At 36.8% G+C, this 17250-nt stretch overlaps 1 protein-coding gene across 5 annotated transcripts in view; it reads left to right on the forward strand.

Annotated features, from left to right (window-relative positions):
- The window catches only part of LOC142221381 (uncharacterized), a 142509-nt gene that overhangs the window by 97088 nt on the left and 28171 nt on the right, over positions 1 to 17250 (forward strand). For all 5 annotated transcript variants that reach the window (XM_075291099.1, XM_075291097.1, XM_075291101.1 and 2 more), the window contains 2 exons: positions 12359 to 12901; positions 13166 to 13485. In XM_075291099.1, the coding sequence (XP_075147214.1) occupies positions 12359 to 12901; positions 13166 to 13485 (863 nt within the window). The remainder of the gene's footprint in view (positions 1 to 12358; positions 12902 to 13165; positions 13486 to 17250) is intronic.

Consider the following 17250-nt stretch of genomic DNA (forward strand, 5'->3'; position numbering starts at 1 on the left):
CCAAAAATCGAATCTTCACCAAAAAAAAAAAAATAGCAAGCAAGAATTCTCTCCCTTTTACATATCCTACGTAAGAACTTTATTAAGAATGATGCAATGGCCGCCGCCCTAGGCCCTTTTCTACCCTCGGGAGGTTTCCAATTAATTTCCAAAATTTTCCAAAACAAGAGGATTCTTCTACAAACAATAACAAAAAGAAAATCAAGATGTCGTGGAGAAAGCGAGATAAAACAATTCACGTTTTACAAAAACCAATTAATGCACATACTGTCGGTTAGCAATGGCAGTCCTCAACAGTTGCTCAAAACCACAGCATAACCTAGGGGATCGTATAAAATGTTAACATGGCCAATCACCACCGACCACTACCATGGCAATCCGAACACAAACAGGAAATAAAAAAACCATCACAACCACAAGCGCTACTACATTTACACCCCAACAAAATCGGATTTGGGGGGGGGGGGGGGGGGGAAATCACACGAAAACTGATCACGCTTGTGGGTGATCATTGTCGTATATCCTTCGCGTGATATTTTCCTAGAGATCGCCCCTGTAAGTCTTCCAGCTCGTAATAGCAATTACCCAGTCTCTCACGTACCCGAGCTTTAATGAAGGTGGATGCCAGTTTTGCACTAAAACCCTGCTCGAAATTGCTCTGCCTAAACTTCCTACGATAAACCTCTTGTCCAACTTCATAAGAAACTTGTCGTGATCGAAGATTATATGCCCTCTCATTACGTTCGTGTTGTTTCTCCATACACTTAGAAGCCTTAGACCGAACAATATCAAACGAATCAGAACGATCATCCAACATCCCTAAATTACGCAATAACCTATATGTAGATCCATTAGTCACCATATGTTGACCAAAGACCATAAAATAGGGCGACGTATCTATAGACGAGTGAACTGTGGATCTGAGAGCGCAGGCAATCCTACTGAGATTCCTATCCCAATCCTTCTGATCCTGGCTAACATACGATTTTATGGCAGAAATAATTGATCCGTTCACTCTCTCCGAAGCATTAACTTGAGGTGAGTGAACAGCAGTATAAACATGAGAAATCCCGTAACGTTGCATCAGGTGGTTGAACGTGGTTGCCTTAAACTGGGTTCCGTTGTCGGACACAACTGTTTCAGGTACCCCAAAAGTATGAAATAGGTACTCCTCCATGGACGTAATGACAACGTCGGCTGTAAACTTCTTGACCGGATGAATGAAGCAAAACTTCGAAAAATGGTCCAAAACCACAAATATACCAACATTCCTGTTCTGGATCGAGGATACGGCCCTAGAAAATCCACGTATAGCCTCTGGAAAAACCTATTTGTCTCCCCCGTTCTACACGGATGAAAAAGACTGTTTTTCATATGTTTGGCTATAAACATTATATGTTTGGAACACAAATTTTTAAACACAATATTTTTGAGTGCAAGCATATAATGTTCATAAACTAGCATAACATGTTTGGGACATATATGTTAATATGTTAGAACATATTATGTTTGGGACATAAAATGTTTGTAAATATAATATGCTTGGATGCAAACATATATTAATTTAGAAATAGCCTATAAACATATATGTGTTTAGTAGCTTGGAGCGTTATTTAACAGGGAGCGATATTGAATTAAGTTGGTGGTTGTTGCTTGTTATTACAAAATTAACATTTTATTTTTCATTGGGCAATTGATCTGCTACTTCTTTGATCCTTACAAACTGTGTGGTCCGCTGTTCGAATCCTCGTCCAGCAAAAGGTAAAATTAAAATAAAAAAAATCATACAGTTGAATAATTTCTTCTACAATGTTTGTATTACAGAAAAAGGTGCTAAGAACTAAAAAATCTCGTGGAAGTGAGAAAGATGTGGGGGAATATACAATTGGGCAGAAACAAAATTTTGAGCATTCAGGTCGAAAACCTACACAGTCTTACACAAGTTTACATACGGTTTAAGAAATTGTATTTTCTTTAATTATTAAAATATTATAAAATATGCATGTATATGCTTTAGATTTTGTAAATTAATTTGAAAAACAAAGTATTTGTCCATTTTCAAGAAGATGTTTTTAGTCTGGATTATAAACAACAACAAGAAACATGTTTAGTTATAAGGTAAAAACCTCAAGGGTATGTAAACTTATGTGAGACTGTGTATGTTGTTAGCACCTATATTACCTGTTTATTTTCATAATTCATTATGATTGTAAATATATAAATAAATAAATAAAATTTTGAGCACAATATTGTTTGGGAGAATTTTTTTTAAGCATATAATATTTTTGGGTGCAAAATGCTTCCAAACATATTATATGTTCACATAATAACATATTGTTTTTTGGAAGACAACATTATTGAATTTGGATGCAAGAATACAAAATGTTTGGAACTTAGACTACCCAAACATATATTGTTTAGACCAATATGCTTTCAAACATATTATATATTGGAAGAGATCAAACATATAAATGTTTGGGCAATACCCAAAAATGTATATGCTTGAAGCAAAATATGTTTGGGAGTATATGTTACAGAAGCGATTTTTTGTGAGCGTGTACCCATCGGTGGCCTCATCACATAATTGGGGTGCTTCGTTGCCTTACAAACGTCACAGTTATTAATATAATCTCTAACATCGTTAACCAGATTGGGCCAAAAATAATATCCCCTGATCCTCTCCAGCGTCTTATTCATACCACAATGAGATGAAAGTGGATCATCATGATGTTTCTGCAGGACTTCAGGAACTAAACCCGATGGAATCCAAAGTTTCCATGCCAAATCGTCCGTCATTTGTTCACCACGCGCATGTTCTGTCCTTCTATATAAAAAACCATCCATTATTTTTAAGTCAGGAGTATGGCGATTATTAGCTTCAACCCTTCTAAGCAAGTCTTTATAGTCTTCAGAGGTAAAATGAGTAGAATTCAAATCCACGAAAACCTCACTGTCCTTCACTAACTCGGACACACATAAGACCTCTGACAAATCATCAGAATTGACACGAGAAAGTGTATCAGGAACTACATTTTGTGTACCTTTACGATGTTCAATCTTAAAGCGATAACCCTGGAGTTTTAAAGCCCATCTTGCCAGCATTGTACTTAAATCCGTCTGGGACATGAGCCATTTCAAAGAAGCGTGATCAGTGACCACGGTGAACTCATGTCCCTCGACATAGGCCCTAATTTTTTTTATACTTAGCATTATACTTAGCATTGTTCAAAAATCGACTTTAATTCTCAAAGGATTTTTGTGCCTCATCTGTCCAGACGAATTTTCTGTTTGATTTCAACAAATCTTTCAAAGGAGTTGAAAGAGCAGCGTAGTTCCTAATAAACTTCTTGTACCACCCCGACACGCCTAAAAACCGTCTGACTTGTTTAACAGACCTCGGTGTAGTGCTGCGACATCGATAGAAAAACATCGATGTTTAAAATTTAAAACATTGATGTCGATGAAAAATCGATCAAAAAACATCGATGTTTAGTAACATCGATGTTTTTGCCCTTTCGAAATTTTGATAGAAATTCAAAGACGATACTTTATTAATATGAGTTTTAAAATTAATTTTATTCTAATTAAATAATAGGTTGTTATTCAAGATTCCAGAATTTTGAGTCGACTGTCTGTAAAAACAGTCCTTTCAGAAGCTTGTCCCCCGAAATAGAGCTTCTTCTGTTAGAAGTAATGTAGCCCGCAGCTGAGAACAACTTTTCAGAAGGAACTGAAGAGGCCATAATTGATAAATACTTCATAGCAGTCTTCATCAACGCCGAATTTTGGGGCATATAGCACTGTTGCCATCCCTCAAGAGGGTTTTCATTTAATCTAGATACTGGGGTTTTTAAATATATAGCCAGTTCTGCGGGCATTTGAGCAGTCTCCAGTTGATCTATAACTCTAGATCTTTTTTTGGCCTTCCAATTTTCTTGCACCAATTTATGATGGTCGTCCCAAAAGTTCAAACCTGTAAAATTACACAATTTATTTTTAAATATTTTAACATGTTGTTAGTGTAAAATTTATGCCTGAAGGAATTTTTCTTGGACTATTTGTGCTAGATGACTGTCCATCAGATTCTGATGAATATTCCTCATTTCCCTTTATTTCTGTACTTAATTTTCTTATCGCTGTCGTTAGGGCTACACTATCTTCAAAATGAAGGTTTTTAAATCTTGGATCTAGTAGCGTAGCTATGGAAAAAAAGGAATTGTTTTCTATGCCATCAAACATTTTTTTTGGAACTGAGCGTTTGTAAAATTTGTTTTGTTTCTTGGCCAAAGCTGGAAGTTACAACGGCCTTGTTTTTTCATCAGCCTTAAAACAAGTATAACGACACTTGAGGTGACAAACTTCTCACCGCATAGCTCTTTTGTTGCCCGTTCATTCGGTCGAAAGAACACAATAAAATCCTTTAAATAATCTACCTCGGATGCAGTAATCGTTGCGTTAAATGTTATTATGTTGTTGACAATTTCACGCAACAACAAAAATCGTTCCACCATATAAAATGTGGAATTCCACCTGGTTTCCACAGATTGTATAAGCACCTTTGCGTCTAAATCTGCGGTTCTTTTATGTAGCTCATCACTTCCAATTACACTTCGCTTGAACCAAGTTAGTTAATAAATGAGCAAAGCAGAATGTATGTTTTCTTCCATATGCTATTTCAACAGCCTTTATGATGTTTGCTCCTCCGTCCGTCACAACGTTTATCACCCTCTCTTTACTGATACCCCATTCTGAGCATTTTGTGCTTATCTCAACGGCTAAATTTTCTCCAGTATGACGTTAATTTAACTCAAAGGCTCCAATAGTAACATTTTCCATGTGAAAACTTCCCTTCGAGTCAATATAGCTATCCGATATGAAATGAGCAGTTATTCCGAGGAAGCTTCTCGACTTATGGGTTTCGGTCCATATATCCGTAGTTAGACATACATGAGGCACTTTCTGCTTTCACTAAACTTGATATATATTCGTATTTTGTATCAAGGAGATTGTCGATGGTGCGTCTCGAGGAAACTTTATACATAGGTGCTGTAACCTTTAAAAGATATTTGTAACCTTTAAAAGATATCCATCGTCATCAACTATGGAGATGGGTTTACTGTCTCTGCAAATCATGTACAATATTGCAGTTGTTATTCTATTAAATTTATGTCCCCCCATCTTTGAAGGATGAAATTGTATTAAAATAATTTTCCAAGGATTGTTGCCTTGCAAGACCTGAAGTCGAATTAGAATAAAAATTATGTTTTTAATATTATTACCTGTTGATCCCGTTGGTTATTCTGGTTGTGCTTGAACTCGTACTAGGCATTTCTTCCGTATTTGGTATATCTTCCGAACGTGATGCTGTTTTGGTTTTAGAGGCGGCAAAATGTTTCGCATATATGCTATTGTGTTTAGCCTTTAAATGGCCAATTAAATTAGTAGAATTTCCACAACTCTTTAAATTTTTTCCACATAACTTGCATAAATCAAAATTATTGTTTGTTTTTGTGAAATGTTTCCATATGTCACTTTTTGGAGGCATTTTAATAATTAAAAAATTCACAAAAAATGTTCAAAGTAATAAATCCACAAATAAACACAGTGATGACACTGACGAAATAACGTTAGATATCGCAGTCAGAGAGAAAAACATCGATTCAAAACATCGATAAAAAACATAGATGTCGATGAAACATCGGAACTAAAACATCGATGTAAAAAGTACACAATATTTTAGAAAAACATCGATGTTTCGAAAACATCGATGTCGCAGCACTAAAATAAATCATGGAGAATAAACAAAGGGAGTTCTAATTTTGAAGTAAAAGATTTACCACAAATATGTAAGATTTGTCCACATGAATGAAAAAACTTCAATGAAATCATTCCATATATGAATTCAAGTCAGTTAAATTTTTCTACTCTGTAGTATACTGGTATATAGGAAACTGTTAACTAACATATAATGCATTCCTCCTTATTTCTGAGAAAATCACATTGTTCAAACAAATAAAAATGTCTTTGGCGCTATACGAAGTGTTCACTTTTTTCTGAGTGTAATTGTTGGAATAAAAATATAAATCTAGGTTTATAATTTATATAAATATTACACCACAAACATTTACTTATATACGTAATATGTAATATGTAAGTCGATAATCAACCATGAAATCAACAACCTACACCTTTATTTGTTGTAATTAAATTTGCAGCTGTTGTACGAGTAATTCGATATTTTTGTAATTTGACACTTCATGAAAGTTTAACGGCCTTATTCATAAAAAACATTAAAGTGTAGTTTAAATCAGTGAAAGCTATCACACGCTTTTTTATTTTATAAGCCTTATATAAAAATAGGTATTCATTAATCACCATGGGTTTTTAGTAATCAGGTGGAAACACATGTCCGTTATACGATATCTTGTCATTTTCATCGCAGTAACCGGTTGTTAAAGTCCGAACATTTTAATGACTTTTTTTTGAAAAATAATTTTCCAACTTAAATTAATTTATATACACCCTCAAAAATCGTCTCAGTAACATATACTCCCACACATATTCTACTTCAATCATATGTATTTTCAGAATTTGCTCAAACAACACTGACAAAAATATAGTCGTGAGGTCAAAGATTTCACGCCTTTAAAATACGAATGCAAATTTTGCTTAGCATAGAAGACACATTTTTCTAATATAAAGTTTTTTTCCTTGTCCAAAAGTCGATAAACTTTTCAATGAAGTCGTATTGTTCTTATAATTAAGTGATTTCATATAAAAATGGGCATCATAACATGAAAAAAAAATTTTTGGGCTAAGGTCAACTTGACTTTAATAATTCAGAAAAATTCTTTAAATTTAATGAAATTGTCCTTAAATTTGTTGCCTTTTTGCATCTTGACTACAAAGAAAAAAATCGTTCAAATATAGGACATGTTTTTCAACACTTTATTTTAAAGACGTTTTGTACTTGAAACATAACATAAATTCTATTGGAAGTCCAGTCTTAATTTGGAAAATAAAGTTTTTGTTAACTCGTTTTTAAAGGACTTTGATAGCATATGAAGAAAAAAAGCTGAAAAAGCAAAAAATTAAAATTTGCTTCCTAGAAGCAAGTACACAAAACCCAAATTTAAAAGAGAATTGTGTCTTAAAAGTATCCTTACTTGAATTCTCCGCTTCTTTGGCTCGGAATCAATACCAAAATTTTTAAAGTAAAGACAAAATCTTTGAAAACGGGCATGCTTTTTTTTCAGTGTATGGTGGTGGGTATAAAAAACAAACAAAAAACACAAAAAAAAATACTTTTGCTAGTTACATAAAAAAACATAACAAATTTAAACATTTACCTTGTTAGAATTATAAATACACCTTATAAATACACCTTATATCTTACGAAACACAAACTGAATGACTTCTTTTCTCATTAAGCATGATTCCATATTTTGTCATAACATACTCGAGAACTATTCAAATTCCCGAAACTCCCGTTTAATGTTCGAGTATTCTCGGTTATCTCGTTTCACCAAATGCAATCGAATGTTTGCTTGCGACCGAGAATTGAAACAAATGCACAAGTTCAATGATGTGACGTCACAACAGCATTCACTCGATACTGATTTAATGGGTTTGATTCAAACCATGTCTCATTCATACATTTACATTCATTCGAACCGATTCGGTCAAGCCAGTGTTCTCATTCTATTCATTCGATCAATGAACATTATTCAGTCTTCTCGAACCGTTTCATGAGTGAAGTTGTGTGCGCTATGAATGAATGTTCTCATGCAATGCTCTAGTAAATACAGCTGTTGAGGTCAAGCAAATATTAAATGAGGAACATAACTTAAACGTGAGTACCAAAACTGTTCGTAGAAGCTTAACAGCCAGTGGATTGATAGCCAGGGCAAAGCCAAAAAAGCTGCTTTTGACCGACAAAATCCGAAAAAAACGCCTGGACTTTGCAAACATTTAACATGGGCTTGTCATAGTACGGATGTCCACCATTTCAACAGCCGTTGCACTGAATTTGCATCACTTCTTACGCTGTGATTCGAATTCAGTGATTTGGATGTGAATTAAATAATGTCATATTTTGCCAAATAAAAAATTTTTATAATTTTTTTATGATTTTTAATGCATTCTAACGCTTGGGTGAACGTTTGAATTAAAATATTTCGAAAAAATCGCAATATTTATTGAATGGATTTAGAATTTTTTCGACAAATTTTCAATAATTTGTACCATTTTATTAATGCTTACTCTGTTTTTAACCTTTTTGATACAAAAAAGTAAATTTACCCATTAAAAATAAGAAAAAAGCTAGTTATAAATAATTTAATTAAAAGAACTTCGTGTGTAGTTAAAATAAAGAACATCTTTGGGAGTAGATCTTTTGGAAGTGCTTTTAAAGCTGTGCCTTTGGATGAACTTCCAATTTTTTTTTGCTGGGTTGGTCAGATGAGACAAAAATCAGTCGAATTGGCTCTGATGGCAGTGGATATGGGTGGATAAAAGCGTTAGTGTTAAAAAGCGAAATATTTGCCAAACATTAAAATTTGGAGGTGGCTTGGGTCTGTTTTCGTGAAACCAACTTGGAGTACTTCGCCGAATAAGAGGTAAAATGTGTGCTGCGGACTATATCACCATTCTTGAAGACTCATATCTTCCAAGTCTGGACATATTTGGCTTGGAACCAGGACAAAACGATACCTTTATGCAGGATAACGATCCTAAGCATACTGCATAAAGACTAAAAAGTGTTTCGAAGAAAATGGTATCAAGCTTTTAGATTGACCTCCCCAAACGCCCGATTTAAACCCAATCGAACATATTTGGTCTATTTTAAAAAGAAAGATTTTTGCTAAAAAGCATCCGCCTAAGACTGTTGATGAACTTTGGGACCGTTCTATTGAAGCCTGAGTAAATATTGATCCAGAAGTGCTAAATAAACTCGTAAAAAGTATGCCAAAAAGAATAAAAGCAGTTAAGAAAGCACGCGGAGGTCACACAAAATACTGATAGAAATCAAACACGCTAGGGGTCATAGTTTTTCACAATTAAGCCTTTGTATTAATATCTGCTAAAACGTTATATTCAATGAATTTTTTTACGTTCCTGTATTTTTGTATTCAGTAATAGGAATGTATTTAAAATAATTAAAAAAGTTGACATTAACATGAATAAAATAAAAATTTATGTTACATTTTCTTAACTTATATATCATGAACAATTTTGTCCCTTACTGTATATACATTAATGGTCATAAATCAAAATATAAAGGCCCCTATTCACTCCCAAGTATACTGCAGTATACTGGTAATGATGTAAATCGAGCCTGTATAATTGCTAAAAAGGAGCTCAACTTGTTTCTGCTTCCTTCAATGTGCAATACAGACACTGTCGTTGCCAGTTAAGAAATAGCCAAATGCATCTGAAAGCTGACTGGAATAGGTATAGGGAATCGTTCAATATGATGATACCGGAAATACCAGAGACAAATATGAGCACTGTGCAAGTTATCGAACACGCAGTGGAGAGGATTACTAAGGCCTTCAACATTTCACTGAAAGCTGCATGCCCTAGAGGGAAGCCAAGGGGGGAAAAATCGACCACCATGGTGGTCTGCGGAGTTAGGTAATATGCGGAAATCGTGCAGGAAGCTCTTTAACAAAGCAAAGCCCACCAGAGCTCCTGTGGATTGGGACGCTTACAAGAAGAATCTGAGAGGATACAAGCGAGAACTGAGAAAGGCTCAGCATAACTCTTGGAATGATTACTGCAGCAGCATTGAGAATACGTCCGAGGCTTTCAGACTACGGAAGTTGCTAGCATCCACGAACTCCGCTCCAGGTTTCATTAAAATATCGGAGGGCAATTATACAACGTCCAGTGAGGAAACGCTGGAGGTACTATTGGACACACATTTTCCCGGAAATCAGACGGTTGAACCATGTACTGGCGGTGCCACAGTGGCTCAGCGGTCATTTCCTATCGAGGAAATTGTATCGGAATCTAGAATAAAATGGGCGTTAAATAGCTTTGGATCATTCAAATCCCCCGGACCTGATGGAATTACTCCGGCGGAGTTACAAGCGGTGGCTGACAGAATTATCCCCTGGTTGTCGGCGATATATATAGGATGTATCAACTTAGCATATATTTCAGGAAAGTGGAGGGAATCAAAAGTCGTTTTCATACCTAAAGCGGGAAAAGCCTCTCACTCGAATGCGAAGGATTTCCGACCAATCAGCTTATCATTCCTACTTAAGACTCTGGAGAGGATGATAGATATTTATCTTAGAACTAGCGTCGATTCACGTTTGCTCTCGAAACGACAGCATGCATACTCGAAGGGCAGGTCTACTGAGACCGCATTGCATGAACTAGTCAGCTTTATTGAAAGCTCACTATCTGTCAAAGAATACACAATCGTGGCGTTTCTAGACATCGAAGGGGCGTTCAATAATGTCCATCCGAGCTCGATATTAAATGGACTGACAACTCTGAATGTTGATCCAGGTATACTTAGGCTGTTAGACGAACTTCGAAGGAAGAGACGCATTTCAGCCACACTAGGACAAGCAAACATACAAAGGTATGTGAACAGAGGCACTCCTCAAGGAGGAGTTCTATCACCTCTTCTTTGGAATGTTGCTATAAACGACCTTCTGGTTTCCCTAGAAAAAGAAAGGATACAAGTGGTGGCATACGCAGATGATGTGGCGCTAGCTCTCAGGGGAAAATTCCCATCAACAGTTAGATATATTATACAGAGAGCCCTCCGGATGACTGAGAAATGGGCGAAAGATAATGGTCTTGGGGTAAATCCTGCAAATACAGAACTAGTCATGTACTGCAAAGATCGCAAAACTCCCACGGTTATGCCCATTTCCTTAGGGGGTATTGAAATTCCCTTTAGTGAGTGTGCAAATACCTTGATGTTATTTTGGACAGGAAGCTGAACTTTAAGCTTAATATTGAAGAAAGGGCACTTCACGGCACTTCACCAGCCAACAAGTTTAGACAAAGTTCAGCGTATGGAGTGCTTGTGTATCTCAGGTGCATTCAGCAAGACAGGAACAAATTCCCTTAATGTTATACTGCATCTATTGCCTTTAGACATTTTGGCCAAACAGTCAGCTGCAACAACGGCTGTGCGATTGCGCGAGCTCTCGCTGTGGTCGGAAAAAAGTTACGGTCACAATTCGGTCCTCAAAATAATGCCAGATGTGCCTAACGTAGTGGATTACACTTTGGCGAGACCACTTTTCGACAAAAAGGTTGTGACTCTAATTCCCAACAGTGAGGCGTGGTGTACACGGACCCCGGGGAATAAAATATATATAGATTTCTACACTGATGGCTCCAAATTGGATGGCCAAGTGGGTTTCGCAGTATATTCTAAAGATCTGGAACTTCGAATAGCGAAAAGATTACCTGAAAAGCACACTAGATATGCTAGTGTTCTCGAGACGCCAGATATCACTCCTGATATCTGCTATAACGGCGAGCTATCGCTGTGGTCGGAAAAAAGTTACGGTCACAATTCGGTCCTCAAAATAATGCCAGATGTGCCTAACGTAGTGGATTACACTTTGGCGAGACCACTTTTCGATAAAAAGTTTGAGACTCTAATTCCCAACAGTGAGGCGTGGTGTACACGGACCCCGGGGAATAAAAGATATATAGATTTCTACAGTGATGGCTCCAAATTGGATGGCCAAGTGGGTTTCGGAGTATATTCTAAAGATCTGGAACTTCGAATGGCGAAAAGATTACCTGAAAAGCACACTAGGTATGCTATTGTTCTCGAGACGCCAGATATCACTCCTGATATCTGCTATAACGGGTCGCTGCCTGATAGGCGATTTTGCAAAAACTATTGGTGCCAAGTATAATGACTATTGTATGAGCTGTCATGATGCGGAGGAAAAGGAATCAATAAAACACTTCTTGTGTGAGTGTCCTGCATTTTGTGTAAAGCGTAAGCAAATGTTAGGGGCATATATATTCAGATTACTGGCGGGCCTGAAAAACGTTAACTTAAGCAATCTGCTAATGTTTTTGGAACAATCTGGTTGGTTCAACAGAAGAAAATCGAGAAGGTTCAGCGGTTAAAACTAGAAGTACCCATATGTAATAGGTACTTTTAGTTAATGTGGTATCACAATGGACTGAATAGTTTAAGTGAGCCTGAATCTTAATCGGGCTGCAACTTTAACCTAACCTAACCTAATGGATTACTCCCACCTGTCTGGGACCGCAAAATAACTTAACCTAAAATACAACATACAACTAAAAATCTCCTCACAACTCTTCGATTTTTTATTTACATATATATTTTCTCTTCTTCAAGGTCGTCCCGTGGAAACGTATCCAATAGCCGCTCCTTTGCCTGTCGACCAGCCTGCTGCAATAATTAAAAATGAGAATGGAATGTATACAATTCGAAATCCAGCACTACACCAGGCTGTCACCAGTGGGTTGGTACTAGGTGGCTATAGGCAGTTTGGCAATGCCAATTTCTATACTCCACAAGAGGCTGCTGCGGAAGCAGCTAGAGCAACACTACAACAGCAAAGCCAACACAGCGAAATCAATAAGAATACGTCGGCAACGTCATTTTCATATTTTTCCAATGATATTCCTTCATCTCATAACAATATAAGTATTAGTTGTACTAGTGTCGCTGGAAATAGTAATGAGAAATCCACTATTTCCCAATCTTCAGGAGGCGGCTTAACTGGACAAGCCGCCGTTATACAACGTCCAACCCCAAAATGTATATCAGCTATAGGAAGTGAAATAAAAAGTGCTCAGCAGCAGAAACAAAAATCGAAAGAGCAACATTGGTCACATTTCGTAGCAGATACACTGCCCACAAACAAAACTGACAATAGTAAGATAGCGAAAATAAGTTAAACCCCCATGTTCTGGCGTCTGAATTCGTAAAATATTTATCCCTTCATATAATTAGAACTACAAAGAATTATGATTCGGAATTTTAAGACAGTATTCTTACGAGCAATGAAATCAATGAAGTTTTAAGGAAAATTGTCTTTTAGTTTACGATTTTTTGTAGATACAAAATTTTGCGTTTTACGAATTCGTAAACCAGAACTGTGGGCAATGTTGCGTTTCTACAAATTGTTTTTCCTTTTAGTAACATGCAGTAAACCTTTCATGGGTTCTGTAGCGGAAGGTACATCATCGGCAGCTGGTGTAGATTTAAGTCTACAAGAGAAATACCAGCAGTCTAAATATTACAACGGTTTTGATGTCTTTAGTGGTAACAGTGGAGGAAGTGGTTCATCCACCTCAACGGGTCCACATATCCATCATAGCTGTGGAGATGATTCTCCACCTCCCTCAATTACAGGTTACAACTCATATCTTGACGGCATACCCAATACTGGTGTTATCCGGTACGATGATGCCTCATTTTTGAAAAACTTGATACCTGGGCAAAAATTGAATACTGAGGTAAGTGAAAGCATTTGCAAAATAACCAACATTCGAGGACATTATAAAATTCCTGAAAGGGACAAGCTTCACTTATATCATTGAGTGAAGCACAACTTTTTAGTGATGAAGTGAAGTGATCTACTTCTTATAACCAAGTCCGAACTAAGTTTTTCATGAATGAAATATAAAAAAATACAGAGAAATAATTAGCATACTGTAATTTAAATTTAATTTATTTATTATCACATGTAACGAAGGCCTTATAACAGGTTGGCTGATAAGTCCCCGGTCTGACGCATAGATGCCGTCGCTAGTATTAAATGCATATTAGTTTTATATAGTAACAACATTCAAATGATTCGTGTCAAAATTTGACGTCTGTAAGCCAATTAGTTTGTGAGCTAGGGCGTACGGTGGAAGCAAAAACTTGGCTTGATAATGAGTTTCCGGACTCTGCCCCAGGGAAATCAACAATAATTGATTGGTATGCAAAATTCAAGCGTGGTGAAATGAGCACGGAGGACGGTGAACGCAGTGGACGCCCGAAAGAGGAGGGTACCGACGAAAACATCAAAAAAATCCTCAAAATGATTTTGAATGACCGTAAAATGAAGTTGATCGAGATAGCAGAGCCCTTAAAGATATGAAAGGAACGTGTTGAGTGGCAGCGACCGGTGAACCATCTCCGAAGCGTGGAAAGACTCAAAAGTCCGCTGGCAAAGTAATGGCCTCTGTTTTTTGGGATGCGCATGGAATAATTTTTATCGATTATCTTGAGAAGGGAAAAACCATCAACAGTGACTATTATATGGCGTTATTGGAGCGTTAGAAGGTCGAAATCGCGGCAAAACGGCCCCATATGAAGAAGAAAAAAAAACAAGTGCCACAAGTCATTGAGAACGATGGCAAAATTTCATGAATTGGGCTTCGAATTGCTTCCCCAATGAAGAGGTGATCCCCGAAACTGAGGCCTATTTTGAGGCAAAACCGAAGGAGTACTACCAAAATGGTATCAAAAAATTGGGAGGTCGTTATAATCGTTGTATCGCTCTTGAAGGGAACTATGTTGAATAATAAAAACGAATTTTGACAAAAAATGTGTTTTTCTTTGTTAGACCGAGGACTTATCAGCTAACCTGTTACAGTTACTTACATCACCATTTCAAAAACTACTCAAACAATTCTATTTATTCCAACATTAATATAAAATTTTAAATCTTATTAATAATTTAAAGAACGACAAGCCATAACGATCTTAACATTAGCAACAAAACGTATTAATACGTAAATACATTTTTCATACTAATAACATATTACAAAATATAACATAAATAATAAGTATTAAAAAAAACAGTATAAATAATAAACAAAAACTAGTAGTCTATACAAACAATAAAGCATAATATAAAAATGATATAAATAAAAAATGAAACAAACAAATATAATTAACGAAACTCTTATAACGAAACGTACTTTAAACAAAAAACTACTCTAAAAGATTTAAAATATGTTTCAAGTCTGGTTTTGAACACATGACCGTCTTAGATTCGTGAATGTGAGTCGTTAATGAAATTTAAACTGTTCGTGAGTGTGCGTGAGTAAAATTTCTTCGAAAACACACTCACGAAAAAATTCACGTTCGCGTTAAAATTGACATACACGAAAAATTCACGTTCAGGAAAAAAATACTATAACGATAAAATTCACACTCATGGTGAAATATAGGCACCAGAGAATGAAAAAGAGTACTCATAAGGGAAGTATATCCGAATACTTACTTATAATGTATTAAATATAGGAGATCAACTAACCTAACCTATCCATATGCGCTGTTTGTTGTTCAAAGTCTTTATCATAACCAACAGATCGCTGTGTTGTGGCACTAATATTTGCAGGCAAACCCATTGTTGAGAAAAATACTCAGTTATTTATTGAATAAAATCGTTGCTGTTGAAAACAAAAACAGAGTTGTTTTTTCCACAGAAAATAGACATTTCTTCGCAGGGAAGACTTAATGAAAAGACAATTTTGGTTTGCACGAATATGAGGTCGACCGAAACAAAAATCGGAACAAAATTGTATACATATATACACAATCTATCGTTTTTCATTACCTTTAATTAAACTCGTGATATTTCAACCGGACGTGTTTTTTTAATAGCGGATTATTTCATCGTAATAGGTACCTATTACGAATTTCACGTGTGGTGGAAAATTAAACCATCATGCAGCGAAATTCAAAGTCATACACTGGGTTGCTAACTTCAGGACCCAGTGGACGGGTATCGACTGAAGTTATAAATTTGGGCAGTGACCAAGAGTCAGGCCCAATTAGTCGACCTGTAGACGGGTCGACAGGTGTCGTTACCTTTTCTAAGGTAACGACATCAAAAGAAGGTAATACCTCACGAAATAGATTCAAAGAACGCAGAAATGCTTTGTTTATCCTAAAGAAATTAGGATCTGTCGACCCAAGCACGTTGTCGGCTAAGCAAAGCGATTCCTTAAAATGGGCTCAAGGAATTCTTGAAGCTGGGGGCGATCACCGGATGAACTGCTATCCTCTAAACGGGATCAAAGATAGTTTGCCTCAGTTGCAAAAGACAGCCTTGAGATGGCTATCATTAATAAAGAAGCATTCGACGGTATGGTTCCAAAGCAAAAATGGGGGAAATTGAGAACGCGATGTCTGGTGTCTACTCAGAGGTGCGAAAAAAGTTTCCCGGACAAAGTCCTCGACGGCAAGATGCTGGATGGTATCAAGGACGATATAAGTTCATAGCATTTGCAGACCAGAGGTCTATGGATTGCTTTAAAGCTGCTTTGATGCTAATTGGTGAAGGAGCCGCTTTGGAGTTAGTCGATAGAAAAGACATACCGGCTAAACCTAGAGCACATGCATGGATACCTGCAAATCCTCCTGATCCTGAGTCAATACTAAACAGACTAAAGGAATGTAACCCAGATCTTCCAACCGCAGATTGGAAGGTTGGTCGTTTGGATGAAGTGGATGGACCAAGACGACATGCGGTGTTTATATTGAACATTGAGTCGCTGCCACATCTAGCCCAGACACAAGGACGTGTAAGTTATGGCTTTCATGATATCCATATGAAGGTATACAAAAGCGATCAGCCAAAGGATTGCGAAACGAAGAAGCCTTCGGTAGAGTCAGAAGAAGAAAAATCTAGCGAAGCCGAAGGAGACATGAAAACTACAGACATTGACGAACACCGTATGCGGGAAGTCCCTACAGGCTCAAACCTCACCAAAGCTGATCCGCGGGTTCTTGCGAGAGTCACCGAGATCTGTGAAGAGGAAGCCCTTGATGACTCAATTGAAGCGGCTGATGTGACGGTGGTTGAGAATTTGGATGTTTCTACGGTTCCCCCAGATAAATCTTCACCAGTCCTCCTGATGAAAGGAGACATAGATATATTTCTTATTCAAGAACCATACATATATAAGAACAAGATCTGTGAATTAAGCACTCCGGGTTTCAAACTTATGCAAAATACCGGTAAAGATATAAATCGAGCATATATAATTGCTAAAAACGAACAAAACTTGTTTCTGCTTCTTCATTGAGCAATGCAGACACTGTCGTAGCCAGTCTAGAGATATCCAAATGCAAATACTGGGTATCTTCGGTCTACATGGGACATGATAGGGAGATGCCTCCATGTGCCGTTAAGACCTTAGTTGAGGAGTCACTGAAAACAAAGACAAAACTCATTATGGGATGTGATGCAAATGCACATCACAGTATTTGGGGAAGTAGTG

The sequence above is a fragment of the Haematobia irritans genome, chromosome 1 (genome assembly GCF_050003625.1).
Source record: "Haematobia irritans isolate KBUSLIRL chromosome 1, ASM5000362v1, whole genome shotgun sequence".
Taxonomy (NCBI): Eukaryota; Metazoa; Arthropoda; class Insecta; order Diptera; family Muscidae; genus Haematobia; species Haematobia irritans.